The following is a 14,136-nucleotide window of genomic DNA, read 5'->3' as shown; positions in this document are numbered from 1 at the left end:
CTGGAGTGTGACAGGATTTGTTTGTGTACAAACTAATACACTATCAGAGTTTTATATATTTATACTTCTCATTCAACCACAGTTAAATTCACTCTATCTAGGAGGCTCAGTTTATATGGATAGTTTTTATTTTTTACAACAACAAGCTGCAATGAAAACAAGCAAAAATKAAATAAAAGTAGCAACTTTCTACTTCTTGTCTTTTTTAAAAATGTAAGGAGTAGAAGTAAAAMGTAGGCTGAAAATRAATTACTCAAGTAAAGTACAGATACCCAAAAATTCTACTTAAGTACAGTAACAWAGTATTTGTACTTAGTTACTTTACAACTCTGCCTCTTAGCTTGTTGTTTTAGCTTCCAGCCTGCAATYGAAGCTCTAATTATCCATTTGAAGGAAAAAAAAACTTGTGGAGATGTTAAATCTGGAAGCATCAAAAATCACCTGCTGCTGGAATATTAAAAAATCATTTAACCAGCTGAATATTTTACAGAAAATCTGCAGGAAAAAGAGCTAAAATTAGTTCCTGTTTGGTTTATTTAGCTTCTAAAAGGCGCAGATTTTGGAGTCATTGTATCATTTTACACAAGAAGGAGCCGAGCTGTTCCAACAAGCCAAAAACTTAGACAAAACTTTGAAATCTCTGTCCATTTTTACTGGCTCGAGTCTTTGCAAGAAGCTCCTCCTGAAGCCTGACCTGTTTCTGCTCTCAGTGCTGCCAGCTTTTCCACCTGTCAGTCAGAGAAGTAGTTCCTCTAAAGCTCCGCCCCCTCTCTTCTTCACCAGCTGACGGAGAAACCTCTCCGGAACTCCCAACCCACGTTCATCTCTTCCCTTTCTCCAGCAAACCACCGTCGAGGAGCAGAGTCGCATCGCGCAGCTGGAGGAGCAGCTCTCCCTCAAAAGAGCCGAGGTCCAGGACCTCCAGGCCCAGCTCGGACGGGTGGACGCCCCGGAGAGCGACGGCCCGCAGGAGAGCGGCGAGAAGTGCAGGAGCGCGTTAGCGGCGAGCCGGCAGGAGGTGGAGTCGCTGAGGGCGCTGGTGGAGAAACAGAACCTGGAGCTCGGCGAGGTGAAGCAGAAGGTTCAGCAGGCCACCAAGGAGAACGTGGAGATGATGGACTCCTGGAAGGTACCAACAAATCTGATCTCAGGATCTGTAAAAAAAACAGAGTGACAGTTAGCTGCGGCAGCCATCTTGAAATGGGTTCATATAAAAAGTTAATCGCTTATGGACGTGCATCAAATATCAGTGTCTCATGAGATATTTTGCTAATCTCCCTCTCCTTTCCTTACAAAATAAATACTTTATACAGTAAAAAATACACAAATAAAATGAAAGGCAGCAGAAAGAAGAAAAAGTCTTATATCTGCCCCTTTTTGAAAAAAAAAAAAGCAATAACAACAATAATAACTTACAAATGGCAAAAACAACATCAACTCCTTCTTTTCCGAACTCTACTCACTTTCCTCTGGTGTGCCCCAGGGCTCTGTCCTTGGAACCCTCCTATTTATCATCTACACCCTCCCTCTTGACTAAAAACAYAACATTCARTTTCATTGCTATGCAGATGACACCCAGCTCTACCTTTCCACTAGACTCGACTCATGTCTTCCCACCTGCCTCTTTAACTGCCTTCAGGAAATCAGGTGTCAAATCAAGTATCACATTAGAAAAGCTGGATGGAAACTGCAAAATTCTAAAATTTTTCTCAATTTCGCAAAAAAGTTTTTATGCTCGCTTGAGGTTGATTCACTCAAAGCCAGTTGATGGAAACACGTCTGATTTGCATTTCTTTTCTTGCAACATTTTAAAAGTTTGCTTAAAATTAAAATTGGATGGAAACACAGCTATTGACAACTTGCTAGTTTCTCCCTCTCCCCATGTTGAGTCTGGGTGTCGTCATTGACAGAAGCTCATCCTTCTGTCCTCATGTCTGTAATGTTAGTCAGCTTACTTCCACATGTAACATGTCGCCTGTGTCCATCCCGTACATGCAACAGTGCAACCGTTCGGTTTCACTCTGGTCACAGTTTACCAGATTACCAAACTCCTCCTAAAATGAAACTTAAAGAAATGTTCTTTTTACACAGGTTAAATTTGACACTTTAGTCAGTGACCACCAGCGATCCTTGGARGAACTGAAGGCATCRTTGAGTCGGGATCAGGATGCCCCACAAGGTCAGGAGCAGGATGCCCAGGAGCTGAGGACCACCCTGGAGGGCTTGAAGATGGAGCACCAGCTGGAGGTGGAGAACCTCAAGGCCAAACACCAGATCGAAGCCGCCATCCTCATCAAGGAGCGCGAGGACCTCTGCGCTCGCCTTCAGGAGGCCCGAGACCAGCTGGCCGAGGGGGGCCAGACCTGGAGGTCCGACATGGAAGCTCACAGCACCAAGGCGGCCCTGGCCGAGGCCTCGGAGAAGCTACAGAAGGCAGAGGCCCGGCTGGCGCAGATGGAGAAGCTCCACGTGGAGCAGGACCAAACCACGACGGAGCTGCGGGACAGGCTAGAGCTGTCGGAGAAGAAGATGACAGATTACCAGGCTCTGCAGAAGGCTCGGGCCGACAGCCAGGACCAGATCCAGAAGCTGGAGGAGAAGCTGAGGGTGACGGCGAACCAGCTGCAGGCCATCCAGGCCGACCGCTACACGTCTCACGATGCAAACGTACGCAGCGACGTCAAAACTCCTCTGAGCTTCACTGCAGAAACRAGACGTGTCACAACTTTGTTCTTTTTCAGATGATAGAAGACAACGAAATATCAGACGAGAAGCTGAAGCTCAAACAACATGTTGAAGGTATTTGGTTCCACGATGAATGAGGATGACTTTCTACAGAGATGAGATCTCTAAAGTAGGGATGCACGATATATCGGCCGATATTTATCATTTTTTAGAATATTGTATCGGTCTGATATACAAAACTGGGCCGATATTAACGTCCGATATTGATTTCCCACTTTTTATCTTTGTGTTTCTGTTTTGGGAGGGGAGATGTTTGGTTGAGCAGCATCTGTTTGATCATGATAGTGATCGTAATGGTTCGTAATAATCGTGATAGTTATCGGCCATAACAGCAATAATTATATCGGATATCAATATCGGCTGAAATTTTCATATCGGTGCATCCCTACTCTAAAGGCTTCGTTGTTTCCATAAAACTGTTTCTGCTCCTCAGTTTTTAGATAAATGAGAAATGAACGTAGAAACAGTCAAGTAAACTTCTAACAAGTTGAAGAACCGACAGGTTTATGTCTTAAATCCATGTTTGTTTTCTCCTAAGAAACGATGGAGAAGTTGTTGAAAAGAGAAAAAGAAGTTTCGACTCTCACTTCTCATGTGGATGCCCTCAAATCTCAGGTTGGAGGTAAATTATCTGCTGTATAAAAATGTCTTGAATTTTATGATCCCGTATGTTTACACACACACAAACACACACACACTCTGTGTACACAGACGTTCTGAGTTTAATGTTTGGTTGTAACCTTTCCTGAGACTGTTGCGTGTTTGTATCATCCTGAGTTCACTAACGGTTGTTCGTCTCTTCTTTGATTAGCACTAAAGACATCTTTTGAAAAAYCTGTCACATCAAAAGGAGCTAAAATATGTTGGACCCGCTCCGAAGAATGGATCATAAATAATTTACAAAGAAAAAAAGAACAATTTAAACTCCAAAGAAAAGACTTTTTTATTGTTTTAATAAAAGCATAGAGTTTAAATGTGACATTTCATGTTCAATAACTGAAAATATTCTAATTATAAAATAATGAAAGTGGAAATCAGGCATAATTTAAGTTTAAATTTGACTATATCAATGGAGGACTGAAACGTCTAATTATGTCACTGTCGGTCCTCCATAGATATGATGATCCCAAAAAAACATTGTAGAAGTAGAAACCTTTTCTAGCAAGTATTTATTATTTTCAGGTAAACTGTTTCAGACGGCGGGAAACGAGACGTGCAGAAGCATAAATCTAGATTATATAAAATGTTTCTCTTGCTTTAGTTCTGGAGGGGAAAGTTCGCTCCGGGGAAAAGAAAGCTGAAGCCCTCGCCAAGGAGAAGACGCGTGTGGAGGCGGAGCTGGAGTCCATGACCAAGAAGTCCCATGATGCATCGGGGCAGCTGGTCAGCATTAGCCAGGAGCTGCTGAAGAAAGAAAGGTAATGGCTTTATTGATTTCTGCAACACGCCTCGGCTCTCTGCGGATAACTGAAGTGAAAGATGAGATCCTTCCACATACAGACACCATGTGAGGAAGGACTTTCATCATCAGCTGGATAATGGACATTTACTTGGAAGCAACARACACTTTATTGATTTTATTGTATTTAATATAAGTCTGCAAACAGGTCCTGGGTCAGTTCCTTTGATTTAAACTGTATTTTCTCATGAAGGAAATGCTTTCTGTACGCAGTAAAAAACACTAAAATGCATTTGAAAAGAATTATTGGAAGAAATGAACTTTTAGTTTCCGGGAACAGAAAAGGATTGTTGTTGATTGTGTTTTTAATTCAGGAGTCTGAACGAACTRAGGGTGTTGCTCCTGGAATCCCATCGCCACTCGCGGGACGTGGACAAAGACCTGAACCGAGAGGTGCACAAGGCCGAGTGGAGGGTCAAGGAGCAGAAACTTCAGGACGACATCAAAACCCTGCGAGAAAAACTGCTTCTGCTGGTGAGAACAAAACAATGATGTCACTGCAGCTTTACTGACGGCAGCTTGGTTTTATGACTCAGTTCAGCTGGAAATGATCTGAATCTTTTTTACCTCAAACTCTGACTAGTTTGTCCTTTGAAACTGAGAAGACAGCTGTCTCTTGTTTCTAAACTTTGTTTTTTGACTTTTTTACTGTTATTTATACTTTATGGCTCCAAGATGCAACTATTAAACCATGATAATGAAATGGATGGATGGATGGATGATTTCATATGAATAATGGATGGATGGAAGTACAGATGGATGGATGGATGGATGGATGGATGATTTCATATGGATGATGGATGGATGGATGGATGGTTGGATGGATGGATGGATGGTTGGATGTACAGATGGATGTACAGATGGTTGGATGTACAGATGGATGTACAGATGGTTGGATGTACAGATGGATGGATGTATAGATGGTTGGATGTACAGATGGTTGGATGTACAGATGGATGGATGTATAGATGGTTGGATGTACAGTCGGACGTACAGATGGTTGGATGGACAGATGGATGGATGTACAGATGGTTGGATGTACAGTCGGACGTACAGATGGTTGGATGGACAGATGGATGGATGTACAGATGGTTGGATGTACAGTCGGACGTACAGATGGTTGGATGGACAGATGGATGGATGTACAGATGGTTGGATGTACAGTCGGACGTACAGATGGTTGGATGGACTGACTCTGGATGTTGTTCAGGGTCGGGAGCGGGCCTCACCGGACCACCGGCGGTTCTCCATGCTGGAACCGTCGGCTCTGGACTCAGAGGTGAGCCGCCTGCGGCAGCGGCTGCTCAGCACTGAGGATGCCCTGAGGAACGCCTTGGAGCACAACCAGGAAGTGGATCAGCTGGTCCAGGCCATGAGGAAACATCCTGACAAAAGCCAGGTGGAAATTYCAAAACACTTTTTCAATCTAATTATTGTAAAAAGAATTTGAAGTTGTGCAGTCAGACCCAGGTTAACTTCTGACCATGTATTTATAAATTAATTTAAAGTCTACAAGTTTTCATCCACATTAAACTTCTCTGTTTTTCAGCTTCACGGTGCAAATTCAGCAAATGGAATTCACCACCAGGGATCTGACAGCTCTCCAGATGTTGGTATTTTTTATATTATTGATTCATTGTTTTATTTTTGATACTTTTGGCTTTTATTAATCTGCTCTGTTTAGTTTTAGCCAATTCTGCTCCTTTTAGCTTTCAGCTACTGTAATAAATCTCTTAATGCATTCTTTTTTTTTAGCCACAACACTGATGTAAGCAGCAGAGACGAGGCKTGACGGCGTGAACACGACCCGGACTGATGCAGGAAACGGCTCGTCTGCTCCGTCTCCTGATGGACGACCCTGGATCGTTWCAGTTTACAGTTAAAACCAAAACAGCAAAATCAATTTTATGTGTCGTTGCAGAAGGCATCTATTAGCCAATCAAGAAGCTCCTTTAAAGTTCTATAAAAAATGGACATGAAGAGATATTATCAGTCAAAACAACCGCTGAGAAATAAAAGGACGRCAGCTTTTTATGCTTTATAGTAGTTCGAAGGTTTGAATCTACGAGTCGACGGGAACTTTGACAAATCTGAACTTTTATCTGGAAAGAAAAACTTCTGACGGACAAACGAAAAGCTGGCGGACTCAGTTGCTGTTTTTGGTTTTATTTATTACTTTGACTTGGCTCTTTTTGCTTTGTAATAATCCTCTGTACTGTAGATGAGCTGGACCGGCCCAACAAACCCAACAATGATTTAAATTWAAAAACCTAACTAATGCTCCTGTAYGTATTCAAACTCCAGCTGCAGCGCACAAAAACAAATACATTTATTTTCTCCACACAAAAAAATGACGTTTAAATGTGAAACACTAAGTTTAAYGTGTGGCTGTAAAAGAAAAAAGGTAGGGGGTGTTGTATTTTGTATCCACTAATAATTGCAGTCAGATTGTATGGCTTTTTTTTTTATTTGGAACATTGCCTCCGCAAACGTGCCGAATGTGCCCCAAACAATGTTTTCATGTGTCAAATTTGTAGACAGAAGTTCATCCAAAAAAATTAAACTAAACAAAAAAATAAAAAAGGGCAAAAATCAAGTGCTGTTAGGATAATCCCAACTAAAGGCCCTGTTCAGACCTTGCATCAAAAATCTGGTTAAAATCCGTACTTGTGATTGGCAGAGTTGGTGTGTGGGTGGAGTTTGCCCATGGTGTGGGCGGAGTTTGTCTTKGTGTGGAGGTTCTCTGCAGACTCAAAGTAGGCGTGTCTGAAGCATAAACACTGATTGGCTACTTGTATTTTTGGTTCTTCTCTTTTGTTTTTCTTTCACCTTTGACTTTATCTACCTTCACATTAATTTTAGCGCCAAAACTACTTTTGTTTTTTTCAATGAACCCACAATGTATCATTAAAACCAAACATTTAGTTCTCCCTATTTCAAAATGTCTCAGACAATTTAAAAAAACGCTACAGACTGATGCCGCTCTTATTTTGAAATGTAAACTGGAGCTTTTTAAGAGAAGTGGAAATAACAAATGAAGACTTAGGGTCCGACACTGTGTGTGTCTTCATATAAACATATTAGCAGCTAAACTGCTCGCTGTTATTATTTCCAAGTCTTCTAATTACCACTGTAACAACAGCAAGTTTGTAAAACGAAATGTAATGAAAATAAATATGAAAGTCAGATGCTAGGGTATAAGGGTAAGCTAAAGAAACCCCCAAGCAACGATCATCCAATCAGGTATGGTTGTCGGGTAACACCCCCTTTATGCTTGTCCAATCAGATTTTCCCCTGGAAAAAAAGGTCCAATCAGGCGTGTCTGTTCTGAACCACCTTCCTTTTGGAAACGCCTACTCATCCGCAGAGACTCCTCCTTGGGTGTGGGCGGAGTTTTCCCTACAGTCCGTGATTGGTCAGATTGATCTGTCTTGTGGGACAACTTAAAAGAGGAGGTAATGACAGTAAAGAAATATGATTTATTGACGGTATACGTACAGTTTAAAACAGAACAATGACTCACAATGATTGTGAACACGTAAACGTCATTTATTGACTTCAGATTTCATTCAGCTAGCACCTTCCTGTCTCAAATCATGACTAAAATTAATCTCTATTTATATAAAAATCATATCTTGGGCCAACTCCTCCCACAAAGTAAGAAACTCCTACTAACTGCAGGTGAAAGGTGTGTGAAAAAGAACCATGTGACTGCGCGTCGACTGTTGGGCTACACGGTTAATCCTTCATCGTGCACCTTGTGCCCCTCACACCTGTGTTCAGAGTTACCTGAAAGGACAGATTTAAGGACCAGGTCTGAACGGGGCCCAGATGTTAGCAGAATAAATGAGCAGGAGCAACTGTGGGATTTTGATTTAAAAAAAAACAAATTGAAGAAACACTAAATGCCTTTTATTCTTTCTGTGTGCTGTTGTGAAAWGTTTCTTTGTATTTAAACACAATGAAAGTGATGACTGCTTGTGCTTCTGGCTGATTACAAGCTGCTCCATGTATCGACAGACACTACAACTTGATGAAACAAGCCGTCTCACTACACCGTATCATCTGTGTTGATAAAAGATCTGTTCCAGGACGGACCAATCCTATTTTCAGGTGCTTGCTAATTCATTCTCCCCCAAAATCTTTGATTTTGATTGTTCACTTGTGCTAAAACGTGTTAAGATAAACCTGAGGAGCCTTCTGACTTCAGAATTGTGAACAGGCTGGATGTAGGTGGATTATTCCTGACTTTTATTTATTTATGTGTATCAGCACACTTCTTATATGATTGGTTCTTTTGTTGACACGCCTGTGTGTTTATTAAAGGTACTCATTGCAAAGTTATGAAGATGGGACAAATAAAAAAAGTAAGAAACAAAGTCTGTACAATATTCTTCTCATATGGATGTTCTTACATTAAAAGTGTGACTATTAGTGCATTTATTATTCAAAAAAAGCCAAAGTGACTTAAAAAAGGSAATGATGTTTTGTTTACACTGAGTGCAGACCCACATTTCAGAGTTGCAAACGGCATCATTTTAGGATAAGCTTTTTTTAATGATTGGTTTCATACTTTGCAGAAAGTATCTTTAATTAGCGACGCACGGAGGCCATGTTTAATGTATCACCTGCACCTGCAGTGCTTTACCGAGCCTTTCTTAAGTCTTCTGAAGGGCTGTCACCTGAGCTGAAAGCCAAACAACCGCCTCAGATTAACAACATGATGCTGTAAAGTCTTCCAGATCTCGATGTATGTGTTTGTCAGCTTCTGTTTGTTCGTGGCGTTTGGGCGTGTGGGGAGCTTCTCCAGGGCCGGTTATACAGTTCCCGTTTGGAGCCTTATTCTGCACGGCCTCCTCCGCTCGAGGAATTCCTACTGTTTGGATTATCGCTGCGGCGGTTTTGGAGATTGAGTCATTAAATATTAATGTGGCGAAGAGTTGACTGGTGTTTTTATTTTTATTTTATTTTATTTTTTTCTGGAGTTAAATCTCTGATGTCAAACGCATCGTCCAGTGATTTACACACAGTTTTAGTCCAAATAAACCCATTCTGAAGCTAGTAATAATCCTGTGGTGAAGCTAAAACCTCCAGTRTTAAATCAACACAACCTGACCTTCACGGCTGACCTTGGCAAATGTTGCAGCTCGTCCATGTGTCCCAGTTTTTATGCTGCAGGACAGATTGGTTTAACTGGTGACCTCTGGATAAGTAAATGATTATTTGCAAAAGTAAACAAAATGGAAAAAGCCTACATGAAAAAAATAAACAAAACTGAACCAGGATTACAAAAATTAAAGCAAAACGTTTCCTTCATGGAACACGTATCACCCATCATCCTTCATGACAGATACATACAAAAGATCACCTTGAAATTAAAAGGAATGAACTTTTATATATAAAGTTTTTTCTCAAACCTTGAAAATAATTGTTAAATGTCACAAGATGTGATGTTGGTGATTCTCAGCTACTACCACGCCAGATTTCAGCTCAACATCTGTAAAACCTGCTGAKTTATTACTAACTTTGTGTTTCCAAAGCTCGGTTGCCTGAGGCGACTGCCTTAAACTGGAGCAGCTCCAAAAGTTAATCAGTTGCACTTGTGCATCCATCGATTACTTTCTGTGAGTTTTATTAAAATCTGTGAAGTGGTTCTTGAGATATTTTGCTAACAGACAGACAATTGAAGACAACAGTTATAGCCCAAGTTAAATTAAATCWATATAAAATAATGTGTAGCATTTAAAATATTTGTTGGGGGATAATGTTTAGCTACTACCAAACTAAATTCTAGCTCAATATCTGTGAAATTGGCTGAGCTGCACCTATTTTTATGTTTGCYAGTGTTGACTGTCTGTGGCGGCCATTTTTAAATCGAGTTGATTCCAAAAGCCAATGAATTGTACGTCTACATCTAATTATTAATTATTGAAAGTTTTATTAAAATCCATGCTGTGGTTAACCAGATATTCTGCTAACAGACAGCGCTTGTGTGATCCATTTTCAGGGGAAGGGGATCACTCTCAGCTACCACCCCTAATTTTAGTTTAGCATCTATAAATTATGATAATTTCCCTTCATGAATAAATGTTAATCCAATGTTTATTACTTTGTTATAGCTTCATTAAAATTAAGTTTGTGGGATATTTTGCTAACACATCCATGACCTTCACCCTACATTGAATCAGACAGGAGCTATTTTAGGGATGACCACAAGATCCCTGCTGCTGCTATTTATCTGCTTTGGCCTGATCCTAATCCTAAAAATAATTTTTAGGATTATYAACTACCTTCATGATGTCCGGGGTTATTTTAAAGCACTTTTAACCTGCATCCTAGCATTAGGTAGTTATTTAAAGAGTCCTAAAATAATAATAAAACATGTTATTCTGCAGGGAATATATGCTCCGTTTGTAGTTTTGCTTCCTGAAGGTTTCGCCCTAATCCTGTATGTAAATCGCAGCCAATGGATGCTGCTGTTGAGCTGGGCTGGGATTAGCAGGAGACGAATGAGTTTCAATTTTACTGGATTACAGAACAAAGAAAGGGGGGGAAAGAGACACCCTGCTCTGTTAACAGGGGGCCAAAAAATAGAAATAAACTCAGAAAATAACGCACAAAATAACAGCTTAAAACTTGTGGTGGAGGATCTCGGCGTGAGAATGCGGATTACGACGTTTTAGCGGACCGTGCGGCTAGCATCGCGGATGGGGATTTGCGGGCGTTTTTTTTTTTTTTTTTTTTTTTTTTTTTGATGGATTAAAACGGGGGGAATAAACCGGGATTGACAGCGAGCAACAAGGCTATTTAATCGCTAATTAAAGGTGAGAATTCACTACAATATTTTCTATTCTCCAACACACACAACGTGCATTACGTTTGAGTGTTTGCTTTTGTGTGTCTGCGCCTTGAATTTCTACGGATTATAACCTTAATTTGTGTCCTGGAAATGGGGGGTGGAGATCAAAGGAAACTGCTAGCGCTAGCATGAGATGCTAACGAGTCAATGCTGGCTAGTTAGCTAGCTCAGCGTTGTTTTGCTGCCTTTAGCTAATTAGCTAGAACTCGTCACTTAATGTGGATTTCACAAAGGAACACTGTGTCTAAACAGTTCCCTTAGTTTAAAGAGACTCTATCCTTGCGATTAGCGTGTTAACCTGTTTTTTTTAAATAAAATAAAGCTCTGTCTGACTGGGAAATGATCGCTATCACTGGGAGGTTGCAGCTAGAACAACAAAGCCAGCTGGCTTCGAGCGTAAAAGCATTAAACGCGTGTGAATATTGAGTTTTTTGTCACAGTTTTAACACTGCAGTGAACTTCAGCCTGACCTCACTTTGTAATCGGCAGCTGTCATTTGTTGTGTCTTGTTCAAAAACTCAAATCTAATTAAAGTGTAATGACGCCGAGCTTTTACTTTGATAGCGTCACGCATTGACCATAAAGTCAGACAATAACACTTAAAGTTTTTTTTCCTTATTTCTGTGTATAGTTTCATATATTCATATAGTAAAACTTTGTTAGCTTCACGGGGAAAAATGGATCTAAATCCCTGCTACTTAAAAACCAGACATTATTATTATTTTTTTTATTTGTTGCACTTTATTTTGAAAGCGTCATTGTTTGTTTTAATGAAACTCAACAGAACCGCACAGTGCAGCTGGTTACTGCAGATCACAACCTGTTTAATTACTAATTACTTACTTAAAAACTCGTTGTTTTCAAAATTAATAATAACCATGAAACAAAATCCTCRTAATGTTTTTCTCATATTAGTGTAATGTGTCCTTAAATGAATGTTTGTTTGTTTGTTTACATGTTGAAACAGCTGAAGTGGATGAAAACAGGTCTTTGGCAAAGCTGGGATGTAGAAGTGACAGTTTTGATGTATTTGTACCTATTTGTTTACCTTCCCTGTGTTTTTTTTGTCAGCTTCAGCTGATTGCTTTGTTTACATTAAGTGTGTACCTGCATTTTAAAAATGCACATCAGTGTAYTTAGGAAACTACTGGAGTAAACTCTCTAACTGCAGCATATGATGTGGTTCAAGGTTATCTTTTTAAAATGTCATACTTTAAAACTAGAACTAACAATGTAAATATTATTATTTTTTTACTTTATATCGTGGGCATAGAAGTGAAACAGACGTTATTTCATTTGCATCCAAATGGTAGGTTAAAACTATTGTACTTTTTACCATTTTTTTACAGTCTACAATAATTAAAACCCCTTAATTATGTGGCCAAATCCATAATAAAAAATCTATAATTGTTTATTTGCAGTAATATTTAGTTGGTTGCACTTGCAGTTTTCTTTTATGCAATATTTCTGATTGAAGTTATAAGACTTAAAGGTTTTTTTTCTGCAAAAGGAATGTTTTTTTTTTGAATAATTAGATGCTTTTTTGGAAGCAATGCAGTTTCTTTAGTTTGTTATCGGTCCTGCTTGGATTTGCAGCCGTTCAAGATGAGGGATGACAAACAGCTCCAGCCTCAGACGGGGAACAAACATGGGGATTATAATGTTTGTTGTAATGAAAAGCTGCTGTCCAGACACACCCTGACCTGCTGCTAGTCCTGCTTTGGATTTCTGAAAAACTGAGTGTGTTTTATTTTAAAAWAACCTTTAAGAGTTTTGTGTTAAATGTAACTTTTTATTTATTTATTCTTGTAAGGAAACAGATTTAAATGATAGCTAAGTTTTAGCACAAACATTGCGAACAAGTTGTGTTTGTTTTCCAACAAACAGATGTTTTCTCTCATCCTCCAGCTGTGCTTGATTGACATCTGTAACACTTCTCTTTAGCTCGATCGTGCCCCTTTGGGCAGGAAATATGATAGACGTACCTCAGAGTGCACTTCCCGTCCTCTTTGGACCGGTTTTAAAGCAGCTCCACGTGGTTTTTATCTTCTGACAGACAGAACGTTCTGTTTATCCCAGCCCAAACGCCCGGTGCTGTGTGGAATATGAATGCAGTAAAACGCCTCTCCACGGGTTTTAACAACACAAAAACACATCCGCACTGCAAACAGTCACGTTATTTTCTCTTGCATGTGTTTCAGTTGTAATAAATGTGTAATAAAAATCCACCTCCGGTTCCCCAGTTTGTGCATTACACCATCATTTTAAATGAATGAAACCAGTTCATTGTTGGACGTTACGTGTTTAAGTTGTGTGAGCTCTGGTTACCAGGATAAAGGCCTAAACAGTTTGATAAAATGATAATATCTGCCTCTGGGTGTGTGTTTTTATTTATCAGCRCAGTTACAATACATGCTAATTATCCGAGGCAAGACATTGGGTATAAATACTCAAATWTTAAAGTTTACTGTCATTTAAATGCTTTATCTTGTCGTGCTTTAATGCAGGACATCAAAGCTGAGGCTCTGAGTTGCTTTTCTGCTTTAATAAGTCAGATAATTGTGTTTGACAGCTGCTGCAGCCTCGTCCCGGCCCTTCTCCTTTAAACAGGAACAATTCTGAGTACAGCTCTCGTTAATGAGCAGCTTCATTGGGTTACTGACCCCTCCGAGTCCCCCTGAAAGTGGATTTTCTAGATTCACTTAAAAGGTTACCTCCAAACGACACTCAGGCAGCTTGCCCGGGATTTTAACATGCAGGAAGAACTGGACACAATGCGTTAGAACCAGACCTCAGCTGAGGCTCGTTCTGTTTTTCAGCTCTGCTGCTTCTATTTTAAGGACAAATTTTTTCATAATACCACAGCAGGTTGCTCAGATTAGCAGATTATGCTCTTGGTATTGTCAGATCCTTCTTTTTTTGTGCCTCATGAATTATTTATTGAAGCAAATATAGCCTGAGTGCGACCGTCTGGGTGAAATTTTAAAAATAATCAAACATTTCCTGATTTTTTTTTTAAAACTTCATAACAAACTCTTGTTTCTTGTCTGCACTGTGATACTTTAGTTAATAG

General features: G+C 39.9%; 2 protein-coding genes across 4 annotated transcripts in view; both read left to right on the top strand.

The window, feature by feature from the left end:
- clip2 (CAP-GLY domain containing linker protein 2) overlaps window positions 1-9,143 on the top strand; it is a 25,613-nt gene extending 16,470 nt beyond the window's left edge. Inside the window, exons 9-17 of one of the 2 annotated variants that reach the window (XM_014004044.1) lie at window positions 842-1,129; window positions 2,092-2,667; window positions 2,742-2,799; window positions 3,284-3,367; window positions 4,007-4,163; window positions 4,519-4,678; window positions 5,415-5,603; window positions 5,754-5,817; window positions 5,960-9,143. In XM_014004044.1, coding sequence (XP_013859498.1) covers window positions 842-1,129; window positions 2,092-2,667; window positions 2,742-2,799; window positions 3,284-3,367; window positions 4,007-4,163; window positions 4,519-4,678; window positions 5,415-5,603; window positions 5,754-5,817; window positions 5,960-5,976 — 1,593 coding nt within the window. In that variant the 3' untranslated portion in view covers window positions 5,977-9,143. The remainder of the gene's footprint in view (window positions 1-841; window positions 1,130-2,091; window positions 2,668-2,741; window positions 2,800-3,283; window positions 3,368-4,006; window positions 4,164-4,518; window positions 4,679-5,414; window positions 5,604-5,753; window positions 5,818-5,959) is intronic. The other variant, XM_014004045.1, reaches the window with a different exon arrangement.
- Window positions 9,144-10,745: 1,602 nt separating this feature from the next.
- Window positions 10,746-14,136, top strand: part of gtf2ird1 (GTF2I repeat domain containing 1) — a 26,952-nt gene continuing 23,561 nt past the window's right edge. For both annotated transcript variants that reach the window (XM_014004043.1, XM_014004042.1), the window contains exon 1: window positions 10,746-11,028. The gene's annotated coding sequence lies outside the window, so the exon portion shown is untranslated. The remainder of the gene's footprint in view (window positions 11,029-14,136) is intronic.

Source organism: Austrofundulus limnaeus, unplaced genomic scaffold (genome assembly GCF_001266775.1).
Source record: "Austrofundulus limnaeus strain Quisiro unplaced genomic scaffold, Austrofundulus_limnaeus-1.0 Scaffold21, whole genome shotgun sequence".
NCBI lineage: Eukaryota > Metazoa > Chordata > Actinopteri > Cyprinodontiformes > Rivulidae > Austrofundulus > Austrofundulus limnaeus.
This window is presented reverse-complemented; position numbering and strand designations above follow the sequence as displayed.